Genomic DNA, 20,195 nt, shown 5'->3' with positions numbered 1-20,195 from the left:
AATTATGGCCAAAAGTTAGTCAAGATAACAAAGAAATGATGGAAGAGTATCCATTGATCCAGCAGTTCGGGACTTAAGAGTTCACAGTCAAGCTCCTCCTCTGACTAAGAATCCAGATCATGTCTCAAAAAAACCCTCATGAATCCCACAGAAATGTTTTAATTACATACAAATTACAGACAAGCAAAACACTTCACTCCTTCCCAAAAAACACCTCTTAAAATAACAAAACAAAGTCTGTATCAGGCTTAGTTTAAGTTATTCTACTTAGTTTTTATGGGTGGTAGAAGAATAAGTATTCAATTTTGTTAGTGATTTCTAACATAATTAAACATTTACTTTAGTCTGACAGATTTTATATTCTGTATTTTATCATTGTCTCATTGGTGTCACGCATTATGCACTAACTGGTGAAACAAACCAGTAACAATGTCTATCTTTCTCTTCTCTATATTCAGCGTCCTCCATGAACTTCAGTAAATTCAGCTAGAAATTTTGTAGGAATTTCAAAGAAAAAAATAAATTTAAGCTCTTAACTAGGTTTTAGCTAAAGTGCATGGCTCAACTTTCTCAACAGTCAGTAAAAGGCATTCTAGATAATAAAGCACTTAAAACATAACACAAGATTCCAGTAGGGGAGTGGGACAGAAGAGGCTCAAATAGCCATAAGAGATGCATGACAATTTTTTTTCCCCTGGGATATGCAGGAGAGAGGGGAAAAAAAAAAAAAAAAGAAAAAGAAAACAAAGAGTATTGTAATCTACAGTAACACATTGAGATTAGAAACTTGTAAGGACGTTTTGGGGTTTTTTTCTCCAAAAATACTTACTTGTTAAAATACATAAGAGGAATAAATATTCTGTGTAAGATATCACACCTGAAGACAAAAAAAAAGTTATGCCATATTAGTTGCACCTTGTCTTCACATCTGAAACTTGAAAACATTAAATCTATGTATAAGAAGGAGAATATTTGTACATGTGCAAATGTACATTCATACTTGTGTACATGTGACTATTCAACCTGGTCAAGTAATTATTTGTCTAAAATATTGATCTATAGGGTGAGGAGGTATTTTTTTTGGGGGGGGGGGTGAGTATTTTAGGGGAGGAATACATTAAACATGGCAGATAACTACAATCAGCAGAGAATGGCTCATTAAAAGCTGGCTAAATTCTTAAAAACTAATATAATTTTTTTTTTTCAAAAACCCAACCAATAATTCATGACAGCACTCTCTTAACAGTACAAGACCATTTACCCTAAGAACATTAATAGTGCTCCCTCCTGAAAGGTACCATTTGAATACAGTTCTTGACTTGTAATATGTGCATTGTAAGCGCATGTCCTATATTAATTGAAAACTTGTCCTCATGTTACTTATGAAAACAGATCTGGGCTTTTCAGTTGTTTTTATATGCACATTTTCATAACCTTCACCTGAAATTTATATTGCAACCCCTACTAAATAAATGTGTAAATTTTGTTAAATATTTTAAAATCCTGTTAGAGACATTTGTGGTGTCTGTTCTTCTACATTCAGAAGAGCTGTAAGGAATATATTCTAAGATTGCCAATTTTGGTTAGATGGCAAAAGGCGATCACATTCACAGAAGTGTCAACTGGCACTTCCTTTTCTCTTCAGAAGTGATCTTGGCAAAGTTTAAATTAGAACTGAAGTCAATATCCAAATAATATATCTGGTACGATAAGCTGCACTTCTGCTTTTCTAGCCCTGGGGCGAATAGGCAACCTTGCAGAACGCCCACAGTACCAATGGAAAGAAGCATCTTACAGTTCAGTAAGAACCAAAAACAGTGACTTGCCGCTCTCCCAAAAGCCCTTAGCTCTAATGATCTTTGAGGCTGAACTAGCAAAACTGGTTCCTGATTTCTAGCAAGTTGATTTTGTCTGTCCTCCAAAACCTAAAGTGTTAAGTCTGTCCACAATATTAGACTATTTCAAGAGAGTAAAGAAAAAGTATTTAGATGCCTGAGAGTAAAGATGTCTATCAGCTGGGATTTTCAAAAGTTGCTGGCTGTCTCCTTGATTTCAGTCCAAGTCAGGTGCAAAAGTTTTTAGAAAAACAGCTCATCTTTGGATATTTAAATATCTTTTAAAACCTGACTTAACTGAATATGTGACAAACTATGTAAACAGTAATCTGATTTTTTTTTCACTGAAAAACCTGCAAACTCAAAACATCATTATTCATGTGGATTTTACAATTATTGAACACATTTAACATCAACACTTCCAACACTGCCAAAGCAAGAAACTTTGGCATTTTCAACTAGTATTTACAGCACAAAAAGTTCTAAATTAATTCTATTCTGAAATAATACTCAGGAGGGACTTTCTGTCCTTGTGAACAGCTGAGAGATAAAACTCCCAGCTATATTTCTCTTGGATCTGTCCAAATGCCTCCCCAAACCTTCGATCATACAAATTTCCTTCCTAAAAGCCAACTGTCCTGAAAGAGGAGCACCTTCAAGAGAATCAGGTCTCCTATCATTAAACACAACAGAAAAAAATAACCAGCCACAGAGATCTCCACAGATATCACAGAGACTGGAATATAAAAGCAATACAAAAGAAACAATGTTAACTAAATTGTCTTTGGAACCAAATGACATACTATAAAGAATCACTAAAACCCTCAACCTTTACCAGATGAAACGCTGCCTTCCCAACTTCCATTCCATTCATGGGGGAAAAAGAGGTATTTTTCCATCTTTTGATTCAAGAGCAAATTTAAATCTTCAGAACCTAGATTTTACTACTGCAACTACATCTAGTTAGGAAGGCTACTAAGAATTTTTAATACCACCTATTCTTTTCCTCAATTTACACATAGCTCTACACTGAAGATTAGCAAAGACTAAATGCAGGCATTTAAGTAACACATGCTCTACGCTTTATCTTCTTGACTTCATACAGCAGCTTGCAGAAATTTTGTTTTCAAAGGCCTGCTTAAATCTGTTTGGACAAGCAGCTATCAAGAAATCAGATACCTCAAAGGTTCTTATTCAGTGATGTAAAATGTTCTTTAATAGCCAGTCAATAAATGTAAATATGTATTTTTGTTTGTTTGATGACACCTTCTTTGTTGTAAAACGGAGGAAGAAAGTGTGGTTGTCAAGTAGTCCATCACTGCTATGAAGACAGCAATATAAAAGGCCTTGAAAATGGTCTCTCCTTTTGTTTGTACTGGTATATTGTAGCTGCAGACAGTTCTGGTTGATTGCTCTGAGTGTTATGGGAGAGAGGCTCCGAAAAGAGGACTGAATGGAAAGAAAAGCTTACCCCAAGACCAGAAAGAAGAGAAGGAGGTCACCCAAGGGTAAAACATAAAAATAAAACTTAAGGACAACTGGCATAAATCTATGCGGCTCATCCGATTTAAATAAATCTACAGCAAAATAAATAGACGTAGCCTTTAGCTATTTGCTTCACATTAAAATGTGCATGTTTTAAAGAAAATGAGTCAATTAATAATAAAAAAAAAAGCTACTAGATTAGAATTAGGGACACCTGAATTCTATTCCCATTCCTTTTACTGGTTTACTGAATGATCTTATCAGCTTTAACATCCATCATGTTTTCTCATATTGCCTATAAAATGGGATAACAGAACTCACTTTCTAGTAAAGCATGCTGAAAATATACATAAGTGCTAAAGTCTATTACTAATTTTACCAGCTTATTATACCGGTTTTGAGTCCTCTTAATTCTATCAACTTCCCTAGAGTTTACTGGCAGAAAACTGGAGTAAGATACTGTTGAATCAAGACTGTACATGTTGCAGACATTTTCTTACAGACTTAATAAGCAACATCCAGGTTATTTTTTTTAAACCAATAATATATTGATTTAACAGATTCTGAAGCTGAATTTTTATATAATTTATCTTTCAAAAGTCAGCTGTTCTGACTATATATAGAGCAGCCTAGAGCAAAGATATACAAGGAAATAGAGTGCAAAGATGTGCCAGTTTCTGCCCCCATGCGCTGCAGATTTGAGCCCAGGACCCTCCTCTGACAGTAGACGCATACTTACTCCTTTAATAAATTTGAGATGCCTTTGAATTTGATTCATCAATTACATGCACATGTTTGCTTGGAATTTTGTTGCTGGCATGCTTATTTTAAACATTCATAAAATGTCTTTATTTTATACCAAATTCTTGTGGCTGCTTTTAAACATATTTAAAATGCTCCATCACAACTTTGCCACTCTGAATATAAGCAAAGGAATATGTGGATTATTTATCATAAATAATATAGCTTTAAAATGTCTATATACAAGCCATCATAGGTGGGTTTTTTCTGCATTTTTTGTTTTTGAACTAATAGAACTTATTAAGGGGGAGGGAAATAAGAAAAAGGAGACCAGGAGTGGCTCTTGGCTCTTCCTTTACCAACAGTGTGAGTTTTACAAGCCTCATCTGCAGAACTTAAAGATATATATATCTAGATATATGTAGCGTTTCTGAAACCATCTCTTTGTGTTGTCAAGAAAATGCTTATTCAGTGATCTAAGATACAATTACTGTCTTTAAAAATAATCGCATCATTGAACGTATTAAAAAAGAGATAGTGTTTTTATTAGAATATTCTATCTATGGGCTATAAAGCTTTCTTCACTACAATAAACTGAACCTGAAACTTTCAAACATCAGTTTAACAAACTCTTAAGATACCAATTCACTTAAAAAGGCTAGCTCTAAGACGGCATGATTAAACACTGCAGAGACTAAAGGGAACTTTTCATGCTGCAAAATGTAAAAAGCAACAGACATTTTTTATCTTTTTGAAGATGTGACTAAGATTAAAGTACAACACCACTTTAGCCACAACAGGTTAATATAAGCAATAATTCAGTTTGGGAAAATAAATTTTTATCCCTCACCTTTCTCATTAAGGTTACGGAAAAGTTTGGATGATCCTTTCCAAACTGGTGGCGTCTCCATAAGGATCTGATTCAGTTCCTAGAATATAAGATTAAAAAAGATAAAAGTATATATTTAAATATTTAATGAAGCAGTTAACAGATTAAATGCTAGCATATCAATATAAAACACAAGGAACGGCATACAAATCTACCAGCTAATTTAACTTCAGTTTGCAACAATGACTTTGGAAGTACTCAAGCACATATATAAATTTTGTACACGTAATTATTCCAAAAATTGCTCATCTGCATGAATGCTAAGTGTTTGCAGAGTCAGAGAGACACGTGTAACGTATTTGTTGCTGAAATTATTCACCACTGCTCATACTCGCTGAAGCCAAGGATAAGTCACCCTGGATTTCAGCAAGGTTTTCATACAAGCTCCAAGCAACTGTTCTTTGAAATCTCTCAGTCTGAACTAAGGCAAACTTCACCCACGAATATGAATGTACTTCACTTAAAATACAGGGATACAGACACAGTTCTTTTGCAGTTGTACAAATGTTAGGGAAAAAAAAAAAAAAAAAAAAAAGAGGTAAGAGGCACTTAAACATCACAAAAGGTAGACAGTGGCATAAGTATTCCAGGCAGCTTTAGATACACCTGTAGGCACTAAAGAAACTCAGATACAGGCTGAGGAAGGAACTGACAAAAGCTTGAAAAAGTCAGTAAATCCAACATAACAGGCACAGCTGGTCAAGTATCTTTGAGATTCTGGATTCAGCTGAGTCTTAAGTGACAAAACGAAAGAAATTGAAGTCTGTCTTTTTTTTTTTTTTTTTTTACTAAAGATTAAAAAATTCTCTGATTTCTCCCGTGACTAAGTTTACATCATGAAAGAAAGTTAACTATGGTTACAAGACAGTACAGGAACTATTGCCCACCTGCTTTGAAAGGGATCGCCACTTTTTAGCACCTGCAACAAAAGACAAAGTCATGAATTTAGTTATGTCAGTGTGGTGTCACAAAAATTTGACTGCATCTATACTGTGTTTTCTAGCCAAAGAAGAGGCATTTTCCCAACTTCATCAGGATAATCTTCAACCTGGTTCCAAAAAAATTCTCTTTATGTTATTAAAAAAACAATTAGCTTAATACATACCTAAACTCCTAACTTTAAAGAACCAATTGAGATGTACAGCTTTTAATCCAGCTCAGCTTCAGTGAGAGCAAAGACCTTCTTCCTCCAAAATACACCATTAAAACATTACACAGGAAACGGAAGGCATTCATGTTAACCTGTGGTTCAATATTCTGAAATGATTATTTCATAGCAGTAGCATTACAATGCAGATTGTAGGGAGACCTGGATTCTGACCCTTGCTTGAGGGACTACTAACACCTTTTTAAAGCAAATACAGAAAAAAAATACTTGAAACTACACTGGGTGCTAAGACTCCCTTCAGCCATTCCCAACAACTCAAGATTCATGCTTCCTTTTACAGTCGCTGTCAGGCTCACTTTTTTGTAAGTAGTTTTAACAGAGCAGCTGCAGAGGGCCTCCAGTTCAGAACTGGAACTGCTTGCTAACACTAAAAACTGATGAGCAAGGCTGAGCAGATGCTTTCTTCCTAACGCTTTACATGGCAGACTCCAGGAGCAGAGAAAGATACTCTCGTTCGACAACAGTTGTGCGCAACCATCCAAGAATTCAAAACCTGAGGTTCATTGCCACCCTCACAAGATAAATATTTGTACAGATTCACTATTAAGATAAAGCACTGTGAACATCAGAATTCACAAAGGTACAAGAAGTGGCACAGTATGTGGTCGCATCCCTAACTTTTTGGTTGGTAAAGGCTCCTTTTTATAGAGCAAAACACTCTGTGGTATTAGAAATCCCTTCCTCATTATGAAATCCATGCTCCATTAAATAATTGTCATGATACAGATGCTACTCACTATGCTCTTTCGTTAGTTCATGTTAGAAACTCACTGAAATTTTACTTTTACATCTTGGTAAAGGTCAGCACCAAGACTGTCCGCAAATCCCACTCTAAGTATGGCGGAGTTCTATTGAGCAACATCATTACACGAGATAACACATTTTCATATACTTTTCAGTTTAATTTTTTAAAGTCAGTTAAAGTATTGTCTCAAAATACTAAATGAACCCCCCGCCCAAACAACCTCATTTACTATACAAATTCATATATGTTTATGCCTATAATAAGAAATTTGGGGAATAAGTATTTCTAACTTTCCAATCAGGTAATTTTCCAGTCTCATCATTACATATAAGTTTTCCTTCTAGACAAGCAATTGAAGATTTATGCGTTTATACATACTTCTTACAGCTCAGTATTAGGCTAAAATTACTGCAGTTAGAGCTAAAGGGAACAACATCTATTTCCTCTTCTCTTAATTTGCTTTATAAATACATAAAAATATATTCAGGTATAAACTTATCAAGCATGACTGTTAAAAATATTGTACTTCTCCAAATGAAAGCCTGCAACATATGGAAAGCAGCAACAAGTTAATTATAGCATTTATTTTATATTTTTTATAATAACTGCCTGGAGTCAAAAGTTATATTTTATAGAAGAAAATATACTCCTACAGTATTAGTTAGTGTTTAATCAAAAAAAGGAAGTGAACACCCTCTTGACTTTTGTAGGGTTTACAAGATTTCCAAAGTAAATCAATCACAATAGACGCATTCACTCCATCACAAATCTCATTCAGGTCTAGTAGTATTAGCTTTTCTATAAAGCAGACATAAAGAGCTACTATTATTACCCTTCAAAGGGCATTTCTGCTTTTTACAAAACTCAAGACCTTTCTAATCTTCTTCCATAAAAAAATACAGGTGTATGTTCTGGAGGTTTTTTTCTGCAAAAAACCAGATGCTCTAGTATGTCAGCCTGGATGGACCCAATTATTTACAACTTGCAACTTATTTACAAAATGATTCAAAAATACAAAATAAGATGTTTAGAATGTATCATTTCATTCAGAAAAATATCTTCCTTAAACTTACTACCTTCAACGGAGCAAACCAGAAAATTAAGACTTGCCTAAACAGGCAAAGCGGTACTTAGACAAAGCTGAAGTACAAAGGTTAAAATTAATATAGTCAGGGATCAGAAGCTGGAAGCGGTAATCTGCAGGTCAGCCACTTCACCTATTACTTCCTACTTGTCAGCCTTCTGTCCAAACGTCCCAGACAATATGACTTTCAATATAATAACATCATCCACTTCTACTTCAGTTACAGCCTCTTAAAATAGTTATCTGAGTCATGCAATCTCTGATACTGTCTATAAAACTAAAGGACATCCAGGTTAGTTTTGCTTTCAGTCTCAGAGATGAACTGGATGCATGGGAAAGATTTTGATACAGACAAGGTTTGCTGAACTGAACTCAGAAGTATGCCTCACTATTAAACCCCAGATCACTTCTCCTTCGGCATATGAACAGAATGTCCTTGTGAGCTTAGCACTTTTTGGTTTGGACTTGTTTTTAAAATTTGAATACTCGCTGTGAGAGAGAAGGAAGCATACATTTCATTAGCACGGAAGTGTCTTAATAGCAAACCACATATACACTGTCCACAAACCAGTCAAACTGTCATAAAATGGAGTTAAAACAAAATGTTTAAGTCATGTCCAGTATGTGGCACGAATGCTTCACGGTGAAACCAAATTCCACAGTAACAAAAAAAGGAAGACCTGGAGATCTAGGCAGAGGAAGTAGCTATAAAGTGCTGATGTGTATTTGTATCAACTTCTGTGATAAGAAATCTGCTTCCTTTCTTTTTAACTGCAGAGCAAAAAGAGAATGAAGATTTGCTTTCTGGTAACAGTTTCAAAGTTTTGCAAGTTTTCACCACCTAAGCTCTATCTTCTGCCTTCACTGTTACAACAAGATTATATCTTTACTCAAAAGTTATAGAAGTTTTGATCACTGATATGCCATGGCTGAATTCTTTCCTCTTGTTTCATTACTGTTAAGAGAACAAAGGGGAAAAATCCAACATCTGCACAGAGCTTTAAGCTCTTCTCTGACTGTTCTGGCTGCTTTTGACTATTCTCTATACTAGCTTTGTGGGGTAGGCTTTAGGAAGAAAGACCTAAGGTGAGTTATTATACACATCACACCTGAGCAAAGATACTCACTTTCTCCAAAAGTTGTGCACTACTACAAATGCACTGCAAGCCTGAGGGCCAGGAAATCAAACCAGATCAGAAATGGATCACCTTACTATTTAGTCGCTCTTTGATACTTAAAGCAAAAATTTTACAGTAAGAGAACTAAAGTTGATAGTTTATTTTTCATTAATTTAATTAACACATAGTGCTAACTCTGGCAACTTTTAAGTGTAGAAAGTGTATCCCCTGGGGGACTGAAACTCTTACTCAAAGCATGTTATTTAGAAAGCCGTGGTATGGTTATAAAATCTCTGTAGGGCAAAAAAACCCCAACATGATAGCAAATGACAATTTAAGATGGCAAAAACTGCAAAAAAATCTTATCCTAACTTATTTAGAGAACTCATATCTTGCCTGCCAGCTTACACACAAACTATACAGAGGAGGAGGAGGAGGCAAGAGTTTTACAATAATGGCCTGCTTAGAAAGAAACTGTAACTGTAACTGTCGATGCAAACGGTACAAATGAACTCCTTCTCTTTCATGCCTGTTGAGCTGTCTGTGACCTCTAAGACAAGAACATTTAAATAATTACTAGTATGCAGATATTTACAATCTAATAACAATCAGGATACTGATTGTATGCACTTGGATACCATTAAAAATAAAATTCTGGAAGATGCAGTACGTTTTTACCACAATCAGGAACAGAAGGTAGTTATCAAAAGCAAATGGAAAAACAACATACACCACTGTTTTCCCTAGCAATTTTATCAATATAAAACTTCTGCTTACGTTTGGGTTCATCACTTGTGACAGCCTGAATGAAGTCATATGGAGTCATATATAGCTGTCCTTCAAACTCTAAACTGGCAAACCTACGAAACCGTTGCTCCCGAGGAGTTGCATAAAGGTGTAAATCTTCAAGGTCTGATCTGTTTTCTGTAACCTTCAAAGACAGAAGGAAACAATTTTAATGTATGAAAAAAGTTTTGGTTTACAATTGTCACTGCCATTCACCATAAATAAACTGTAAATGTAAAGGTGATAATTTGTGAAGTCAAATGCATCCAAATATTTTTGTGTGTTAAGATTGAAACTACAATCAGGATTTAATTTCATTTTCAGTCTTCTACAGTTTTAGCAATAAATCTTCATGCACTGAAATTGTTGACACTACCTGAGCTCAGGAAAAAAAAACAAAGTGGAACTCTAGGCTCTTGAACCACAGAAAAAGGGGCAGCTAACTCAAGGAAGTCCATGTAACTTCAGCAGTCAGGCTTTAAACAACTCTCCTAAAATTATTTCAGTTGTCTGACATTTCCAGAAGAGAATGGAATAACACTTTTCTTAATACTGCTTCTTAGTGTAGAACATAGCTGTTGACAGTAATAGGCAAAACACCTCTATAATATACTCCAGCGTAAATCCTCTATGTATACTGCTATTTCAAGTATGCAATGCAATTAAAGCTACCATACCTGGGGGAACACAAGAAAAGAAGAGCGTAATTATCCTTCCAGAGCTACAGAACTACTACATGGCATTAAGTTCACACATCATGAGAGTTTATAGATGTCAGGATAATTCCTGGTATAATTACTATCCACCAGATTTACATGTAAACTCAGTAGTAGAAAACTGTGTTCTAAATTACTACATCTTTGTGTTACACTGTCAAACCTTCTAACACAAAACATGCTACCACTATCTGAAAACATTTTTTAGCCTTTAATGAGGCAAGCTCCTCTGTGGAATCAGTACCTTGAAGAAAGTGTAAGTATCTTGAATTTTTTTCGGAGATGAAAAAACCAAACCCAAACTGTTTCATAAAAGGAAGATCAATGATATAGCTAACTTCTCCCAGTATGTTAAATTAGGAATGCAGCATCTTATCAATGAAATATCCCAAGCTGCCATGGTCCTCGCTATTCTTGTCATTTCATACAATATCCCTAAAATTCTTCAGGTGTCAAACTAAGAAAATGCATGTTTAACTAATGTTTATGTTTTCTTTTAACAACTAAGAAAACAAAACCTTTTTTTTTTTCAGAGAGGCAACTAAACACAGAGTTGTGAGGTGTCTGCAGTTGCTGTCAGCTAAGAGGTAACAGTCCTCAACTACAAATGGAAATTGGTTTTCCAAAACCATTCTAAAAATAGGTTTCAGATTTCAGCAATCAGAAGCAAAGGCACATTTATATTGGGAAGTCAAAATTTTATGGCCTCAGTTGTAACTAGGAGATTAAATTATGCTTGTAAAATAGACACACCAAAACCCAATGTGTCTAGAAGAGGTCAAACACTTTATATTTGGAAAAAACAAAAAACCCGTATGTATAATCACAGTGTAACAGAAGACTCGCAGTTTCTTGATTTTATGCATTTGGTGTTAGTACTTCAATGGTTTAGCTAGGATGCTTTAACCAGCTTTCTAGAAGGAAAGACTGTGTAGTTCTTTTTCTGGATGGTCTCTATAGTCTTTTTGAAATTATTGTTTCTATGAGTCTGTGAGAGAAAATGTTTTATTGCAGTGGAAAAAACTGACATAGAAAATAAGAGTAACAGAAATATTTATACGATCATTTCATTATCAGTAGACCGCTTTATATACAAGCATTCTGCACCTCTACCCGAGAAGCAGCTTTAAACCTAATCTTTGTGGTTTTAATCATTTTCAAATGATTATCAAATTAAATATGGGGAGAAAAAAAAAATCTAACAGCCAGACCTACAAACTCACCTTAAAATGACAGAAAAAAGCTGAATTCTCTTCTGACATACTCACATGCAAGCCAAAATATTTCTGTCCTATCTCACGATTTAAGTATCGTGGTCCTTCTAATCCTTCAGCAGTCCAGTGGCATTCAAGCTATGCCTTCACGTGAGATTTACACAACTCAATTGTTTTGATAGAGCTTGTAGCTACATAACTGATTATCCCTGTATCTGAAGTTTAATAATCTATCGTATATTTGATACATATGTTATTTTATCACTATTACAAACGTGCTTTTGAATATATGCAGGTTGTAAGCATAAGTAATACAGCAGTATTTCTGCAAAGTCAATTTTCAGAAAAGAAACTGCTTCAAGGCCATATTACACATGCAGTATGTATAATTGATAGTAGTCAGTCATAATCAATTATACCTAATCAGGAAAATCTGTGGATAATGTATCACTCCAGAAATATCATTGTAGTTTTGATCACTGTTAGTATTTGCAAAGCATGTTGAGATTCTTTGCTCTCTCAAGAAATTCATAGTATCTGGGGTACTACTGCTTAATGCTTTGCTTGAGACACTTGGAAAAGCATTTGCTAAATTCTCAGACACATATTTCAACATTATCTTAAGTACTCTATGCTACTATAAGCATAAAATACACTGCAAATATGGACTTCTCAATACATGCTTAAACTTAACTCATGTCAGTACTCAGGTCTGCAAAACCTTAATTTCTGCCTCATTTTAGTTTCTCTCTCATTATATAGCAATGCCAGCACTTCACGCTGTGGCTCAAAGTCATTGTAACCTGGTATGAATACAGCCTGCCACCAAAAAGAGCAGTACCTCCCTAACTCTCCATACCCTGCGTGCACTTGCTCTGGCACTTTTCATTTCTCCAAACATGAAACTGGATCAGGGAGCTGGTCTGACTGAGAACTTCTGTTTTGGTGGTTATTTTTTTACCCAGATAAATGCCTGATCTACAGAGAACAGTTATTTGTTTCAAAACCTAGGCCACCTGAATGTGCAGCTTTGCAGCAGAAAAGAAAATGTCACCTGTTCCAACAGCAAGCTCCATCTACTTCAAGTTAAAGTGAAGGGGAAATGCAAACTTAAGCATAATTTTATTCCAAGAAATAAAAATACCACTTCATTTTGAACTTTGTTGTTTTATTTGAAAGAATCAAAATAAGTTGTTTCTGCTACTGATCCAACACGGTTTCAAACAAATGTACACAGAGATTAACATGCATTACATCACTGGTCCATTCACTGAATGTCCAAATAAAAGCAAGGTTTGGCTGCAGAAGACTGCAGGCACACACCTTAGCAAAGTGACAAATAACACCATCTCTGGGAATATTTTTTTCCCAAATGTCCTGTTCAGAGCTTTTCTTCTTCTATTACTGCTAATCAATTTATGTAACATACAACAACTTTTAAGTATCTTGCATAAAAACTGCAATTATTAGGAACTAATCAATATGCTGATTAAAAGCCAAGCCAGTCTGAAGTATGACATCAATTCACACCTCTTCAGGCATTCATTTAAGAAATTTGTCTCCACACAATGATGAAATGTCTCCTGTTTTCCCCAGCATCAGCAGATCATAATCCAGAGAGGCAAGTATGAGAACCTTAGTGATGCCAATTGCTCTCAAGTGATTTATTTCATATTTATGCCCAGGTTAGGCAATCTTATTGTAGCAGCATCAGTATCAAATCCAATGGACACATAAACAAGACACAGAAAGTAGACATTGAGTACCTCAGGGAAGGTACTGTTGGTGAAGGAGTGAACAGGATTCAGTAAGATTCCAATTTCTATTTGAAGTTTCAAGAGCTTATCCAGACTAAATCTCTCTGTAATTATCAACAATCTTCAAAAACTTTCATGAAAGTACATCTCTTTGACAAACAAAAGAGGGGAGATTTTTTTATGCTTCTGTTTACTAATCCTCTTGGCAACCCTGCCTACTAATTACTATGATGTTGTAACATGTTATGGTTCTCTGCCTTTTAAAAACTGGACACGGACATTTCCTTCAAGCAGAATGTCACAATTCTCCCAATGACAGTATTATCTTAATTTTAGGTGTAGCAGGTTAGCTCTGGTTTACCTACACATGTACACCAACCTACTTTGTTATTAGAATTTCTAGGGGAAAAAAAAGAGCCCCACAGCTGAAATCAACAATCTAGCTGGTAGCCAGAACTTCCATCCTTCCAACCTCATGAAGTAAATAAAAAGAGGCAAGACTGAAGCCCATCAGCACTCATGAACAATGCCTTATCTTTTCCCTATTCTCAAAAAAAATCTACATGTTAATAGTTCTAATCAAACAGCTCATGGTTATCATCCTTCTGCTCTTCCTCCCTCAAACTGTGGTACCTTGTTGCTATGCCTTTACCTTCCACCCCGTGTCTTCCTGTGTCATACCCTTGTAAAAGGCCTGCAGCAGGAGCACAGCAGCTTTCTGGGGTGCTGCTATGCGCGGTCTTGGCTTTCATCTGCCTTTTGCAAAATGAAGAACAGAGACTCTGTGGCTCGTATAAGCTAAGTTGAAATCAGCTGAAGAGAAAAAATTATCCTGACGTACTTTCTTGCTGTTCCCCAACACAGAAATATATACACACATGCCTAATTCTCACAGAGGAGAGACATTCTCACAGGGGAGACATTTCAAAGCACTTTCTAAAATGAATTAAATGTATTCAGCATTGACATGCAAACCGTCACCAGGCAAAGGAAACAGAGGGAAATATTTCTCGTAAGAATGTCCATTTTAACATCAGCTTATAAAAAAAGGTAAGTAAAAATTAAATTGAAGACCAAATATTAACTTGGCAGGGTACTTCTCTGAATGCAGAGTATCACTCTTCAGTTCTGTGTGCTTCCTTTGTAAATCTATGCTACGCATATTCCAAATGGCCTAAAATATCTGGAAAAGGCCTCAAAATTTTCAAATTTACTATGCAAATGAAAATATGATGATAATTCTCTCTCACTCACATATTTCAAGGACTTAAGATAATTCCTGTTTTCTAGAAGTACTGTATTTAGAGGGGGCCATCTAAAGCAACAGTAATACCACAAAGTGTCTCATACAGCAGCAGTCCTTTAGATGAAGGTCTTTGTTAAGGACACTCAACATTTTTAGGTCAACTTTGACAGCATTCCTTGCAGAACCTCCTTTAAAGTGATACCCCTCTGTATTTTCTCCCTCTACTCACAGCAAAAACTTGAGTGAAGAAATCCTAGGCTTTTTATTAAGCAAAGTTAGCGTCCAAAACCCATTCCCATTTTGGGTTCATCTCTCATGCACTGCATCTACCAATGGACACAAGTCAAAATGCCCTGTAAACCTTGTGCTCTCACCAAAAGTTTCTCTAAATAGTACTTGAACTTCCTTGAAGCATGGGCTCATCTCCATTTCTGGTCCCATGTTTGTCTTACTGGCTCTCTTACCTCAGAGATATGGTCTGTCTGAATTTTGTATAGCATGAATCAACCTGTATGGCCTCCCAGTGAAATCCATGCAGTAACTCTACGTTGCCACAAGATGGTCTAACACAAGACAGAAGCTCAGAGTGACATCAAAATACTAAAATTTTGCAGTAGTTATGACCCCAAACTATCTGAAAATATCAACGATTGGTAATGATATATCCCAGGTTCAGTGGAACTGCAGAAGATTAAACTTGTCATCATTACCCTTTCTATTAAAAAACACAAAAGAAATGTACTTTGCCAAGTGTCAGTCTCATACTACGTTGTCAGTAATTCAGAAGTTTTATTCTGTGGCAAAAGATCTAGTTTTCCCATGGAGACAAGCTTAAATGCCAGATACAAGATTCTTCACTTGAAAATTAGAAAAACTGATGCCTACAAGCTCCTGAAGCTCTGCAGAAGCAATCTGCAAGTATCCATTATCAACACCCAGAACAATACTCCCAACTCCCAGATTCTGAGAGTATCTACCAATAGTGTAAAATATTTCACAAAACAAATAGGTAAAATATATACATGCTGTGGATGCATGTATGAGGCAAAAAGCTCCAACAATATCACACAAAAAACCCACAACTCTGCTGTGTTCCAAGTCAAATCAGTGCTCTCTTGCTTTTTCCAACTTAGATAAAGGTGAGACTATTTTAACTAAAGAAGCCAACATTTACTACTAAAAGTGCCTTTTGCTCGCAGTCAAAAGTATGTTCTGTTACAGTAGTTTAATCTTTAACTAATTTATTTCAAGTGAGTGAGTTTCTTTGAATTTTTGCTTGCAAGGTAATCTGTCTTCCATCAATGAGAATCTGTGCAAATTATTAAAATAAAAAGGTTTTCAAAGCAACACTGTTCCTTACTTCCTTCATTTATATTTGACTTCAGGCTTATTTAATATGCTCCCATGTAGATAAAAGTAGCACAATTTTGTTTTCATGCTGGGTGGCCAAAAGGTTAAACGTCAAGTTCCCAGTGTGGGAAAATCCCAAAGTAGACAAAACTGTTTTGATGCTTACTGAAGTTATATTTCTAGCAGACTACTTAGATGTAGTACAGCCAACAATTCTGTTAGTTGATCCTGCTTCACTAAGATAAGGATACTATTATAGTAAAATATTTACAAGCATAGGAAGCTGGAATGTGTTTAAAATGCTGTAAAAAGGGTCCTGTTCAATTCTGTTACAGGAAATCCTTGGGGTAACAACGTTTATCTGTAAGCACAGCTTTTCCAGAAATCTTCCAGAATAAGTATAATGCTAAAATTTTCTCCAACAGTCGTTCTTACATTAGTTTCATGCAGAAGTTACTTAACTTCTAGCAGTTCTTCAAGAAGCTTTGGTCAGTGCGTATATCCTGCTATACATATCCATATGCTTCACTGCATGCAAGACTGAAACACACTAGTAGCTGGACCTGTCTGTCCCAAACATGTATCATCCTTTTTTAACATCTTGAGGAACACAGAACTAATGCCAAAAGGTAAACCCTCCTTTTTCTTCAGCTGGCTGGTGAGCAGCGTCCTCAGGATGATGACAGTGAGGAACTTCAGATGTCATCAGCCAAAGAGCAATCCATCTTCCTACATTTGGAATTGACCTATGACACGAAATGCACAACGCTTGTGAAAAAAAGGTTAGTTGCAAGTGGTTCTTGTAAAAATAATGCTTTATGTGTCTCTTGGAATGGCATTCCTCTTTGAGCAGGCAAGAGAATCTCCTCCCTAGGGGAGTTTGCCTTACTTTTTGGAGTTAAAAGTCTTGATTTTCATTTCACAGAGATGGAAATACATGATGTAATCCACTTAGAAATGTGCTGCTACAAATAAACTTGACCTTTTGAGTATTTTCACAAAGAGGGAGTTTAACAGTACCGCTGAGGTACTAGGAAAAAAACCGCTGGAAACATTCGAAGCATACAGCTTCCTTCTCCTGAAAATGACTGTGCCTTCAAAAAAACATGATAAAGTACATATTCTGGGTCTGTCTCTCCCTGACCCCCTTTTAATTCCAAATTCACCTCTAAAGGAAGTGATCGTCAGAGTATTTCATAAAAATAAAGAGACCCAGTGCTCACTACCTGTATACAATGACAATAGGATTAGAGAAGAGATCACTTTGGAGTGCAAAGAGGCATCATTAGTATTTCCAAGATCATTTTAATATGCTTTACAAATGACACTGGAATTTTGGAAGGAACATGGAAGCAAGGAACTAGAGGACAAGTATTAATTCCTCTAAGGAATTCTGACAGTGGATTATGTTTTTCTAAAACTGTTATATTTTGCTGCAAAAATACGATACACAGATGTTCCAGCAAGGTAAATTCTCCACAATCAGTATGTTGGAGCACAACTCTTCTTGGGTCAATACTGCTCTCAGCTGTCAGCACAGAGAATCTGTATCAAAATAACAGTGCTTTCAAACAGTTTGCTGCTTTGCATAAGCACCTCCTAGACTTTAAGGGAGCTGCTAGAAGAGTACTCCCAGTCTTCACCAAAACCTTCAGACAAAAACTCAGCAGCTCTGAGTGCAGAATTTTACTTTGGTTCTGAAATGTTACGTGGCAGCAACGCTAGTCAGGACTGGGATCATTCTCAGAAAGCCTCTGGGAAAAGGGAATCCTGTAGGGAGCTTAGTTTCCTGCTGCTTCTGTAACAAATCTTACTCTCTATGAGAACACCTCCAATGATGTGCTTGGTCAAGCACACATTTTTTAGTACTGACCACGTGAGATCTATCTGTTCAGAAAGTTTGCCACACCACTGACCTCATGTTGGTGACACATATCATAGCTTGACTTTTAACAAAGCACTTCTTAGTCACCTGTACATAAATTCACGAATTTGCTGCTCATCAGGTTTCACACTGTAGGAGTTTCACAGAACAGGGAGAAACACCTGCAGACCACTCTGACACTTGTTTCTCAGAGACTCATAGGGTTTTTTTCTGTTACTCTCAATGATGTACTTCATTTCTTAACTGGCCAAGAATGGGAAAGTGTCCCCTCAACATATGTGCGATCATCAGTGTTAGTCCTGGAATCTAAAACTTATTTGTTCTATAAATACTAGAGCATCAGTAAATACCAGATGACAGCAATAGGACAAAGCAACTAATTACCAAGGTGTATATGATAAACTTAGTCTTAAGCATTCCATCACCACTGCCAAGCATTATTTGGACTCAGTGAGAGAATCTGAAGAAAAGTAACCTGTAGGGGTACTAACTGGAACCAGCACAACTCTCAAGATACTTTCACAGGTCATATGAACATTATCTGGAAGCAGGTGACCTACAAGAAGAAAGTTGTTCCATGAAAGTCAAGATGTAAGCTGGGTTAAACTCCCTGCCCACCCGCCTCCCGGTTTTTGTTTGGTTTTTTTTGTGTGTGGGGGTTGTTGGGGTTGTTTTTTTTTTGTTGTTCTTTTTTTTTTTTTTAGTGTTTAGGTGGATCAGAAACCTATTCTGTTGTCTGCTGGAGCTGCCTGGACGAAACAAGGCCATTCCACTTATTACACTTCTATGAAAATTCATCTCAAGGAATAAGAAAGACATAGGAATTCAAGACTAGATATGTCTACTGGTTTTGGCTGGGATAGTTAACTTTCTTCACAGTAGCTGGTATGGTGCCAAGTTATGGATTTGTGACAAAACCAGTGTTGATAATTCAGGGATGTTTTCGTCATGGCTGAGCAGTGTTTACACAGTGTCAAGGCCTTTTCTGCTCCTTGCACCACCCCCACAGCAAGCAGGCTGGGGCTGTGCAAGAAACTGGGAGGGAAAACAGCCGAGACATCTGGCTCCAGCTGGCCAGAGATATCCCATACCATATGGCATCATGCTCAGCAATAAAAGCTCTGGGGAAGAAAGAAAAAGCTGGTGGGGGACGGGACATTCAGAGTTAAGGTGTTTGTCTTCCCAAGTAACTGTTATGCCTGCTGGAGCCCTGCTTTCCTGGAGATGGCTGAACACCTGCCTGCCCATGGGAAATAAGGAATGAATTCCTCGTTTTGCTTTGCTTGTGTGTGCGGCTTTTGCTTCACCTATTAAACCTGTCTTTATCTTAACCCAGGAGTTTTCTCACTTTTGCCCTTCCATTTCTCCTCCCCATCTCCCTCTGGAGGTTAAGTGAGCGGTGGTGTGGGGCTGTGTGGTGGCTGCTGGCCAGGGTTAAACCCCAACAATAAGGATGAGACAGGCACAGCTATATTGAATAGTCTTGAACACTGACTATCTGAATACTTTGCCGTGTGATACTGTTTTCAGTTAAAAACTTACTACACATTAACCATTAAAAATTTAATTCTCCATTGTCCATTAATGTTTCAGGATGGATTTTTTAATGGAACCAAAAACTATGGGAGAAGATACATTTTGTTTTGCCCACATTAGAACATCGTAAAAAGAATCTCCAGCAATTCCACATTTTAAAGGAAAAGATTTCAGGTTTTGCAAGGGCTGGTCGCTTCAGTGTCAGGACTGGGGGTTTTTTAGTGGTTGTTCTGTTAAGAAGTAAGTTACGAGCCTACAGAAACCCTCACCCAGAAATATTCATTTTGTTAGCTAGGTCCTCCTGCAAAATTTCAACCTGCAAAATTTCAACTTGGTCATTTCTGGTAAGAGCCCCAGGGGTGATGCAAGAAACATTCAGTGTAACTGCTTCTACCAGCTGCTGTAGATCTCTAGAGCAAGACACAGAGTGCAGAGACACCACACCACCTGCTCCTTGCTTCTGATGATCCAAGTAAATAGCATCAGGGAAAAGTGTCCTGCTGAAGGCAAGATTAAGGAAGAAGCACGCAAATGGAACTATTAGGATGAAGTAGAAAAGTTTGGATTGGATGGAAGGGAAAAAAAAAAAAAAAGATGTTGCATGATTTGCCTTGATAGAATGAAAAGCAGACTGAGACTG

At 36.6% G+C, this 20,195-nt stretch overlaps 1 protein-coding gene across 6 annotated transcripts in view; it reads right to left on the bottom strand.

Moving 5' to 3' along the window:
- MICU3 (mitochondrial calcium uptake family member 3) overlaps positions 1-20,195 on the bottom strand; it is a 58,108-nt gene that overhangs the window by 35,090 nt on the left and 2,823 nt on the right. For all 6 annotated transcript variants that reach the window (XM_040596408.1, XM_040596373.1, XM_040596381.1 and 3 more), the window contains exons 2-5: positions 9,843-9,996; positions 5,838-5,869; positions 4,912-4,990; positions 830-877 (exon numbers count right to left, since the gene is read on the bottom strand). In XM_040596408.1, the coding sequence (XP_040452342.1) occupies positions 830-877; positions 4,912-4,990; positions 5,838-5,869; positions 9,843-9,996 (313 nt within the window). The remainder of the gene's footprint in view (positions 1-829; positions 878-4,911; positions 4,991-5,837; positions 5,870-9,842; positions 9,997-20,195) is intronic.

This window comes from Falco naumanni, chromosome 1 (genome assembly GCF_017639655.2).
Source record: "Falco naumanni isolate bFalNau1 chromosome 1, bFalNau1.pat, whole genome shotgun sequence".
Classification (NCBI taxonomy): Eukaryota; Metazoa; Chordata; class Aves; order Falconiformes; family Falconidae; genus Falco; species Falco naumanni.
This window is presented reverse-complemented; position numbering and strand designations above follow the sequence as displayed.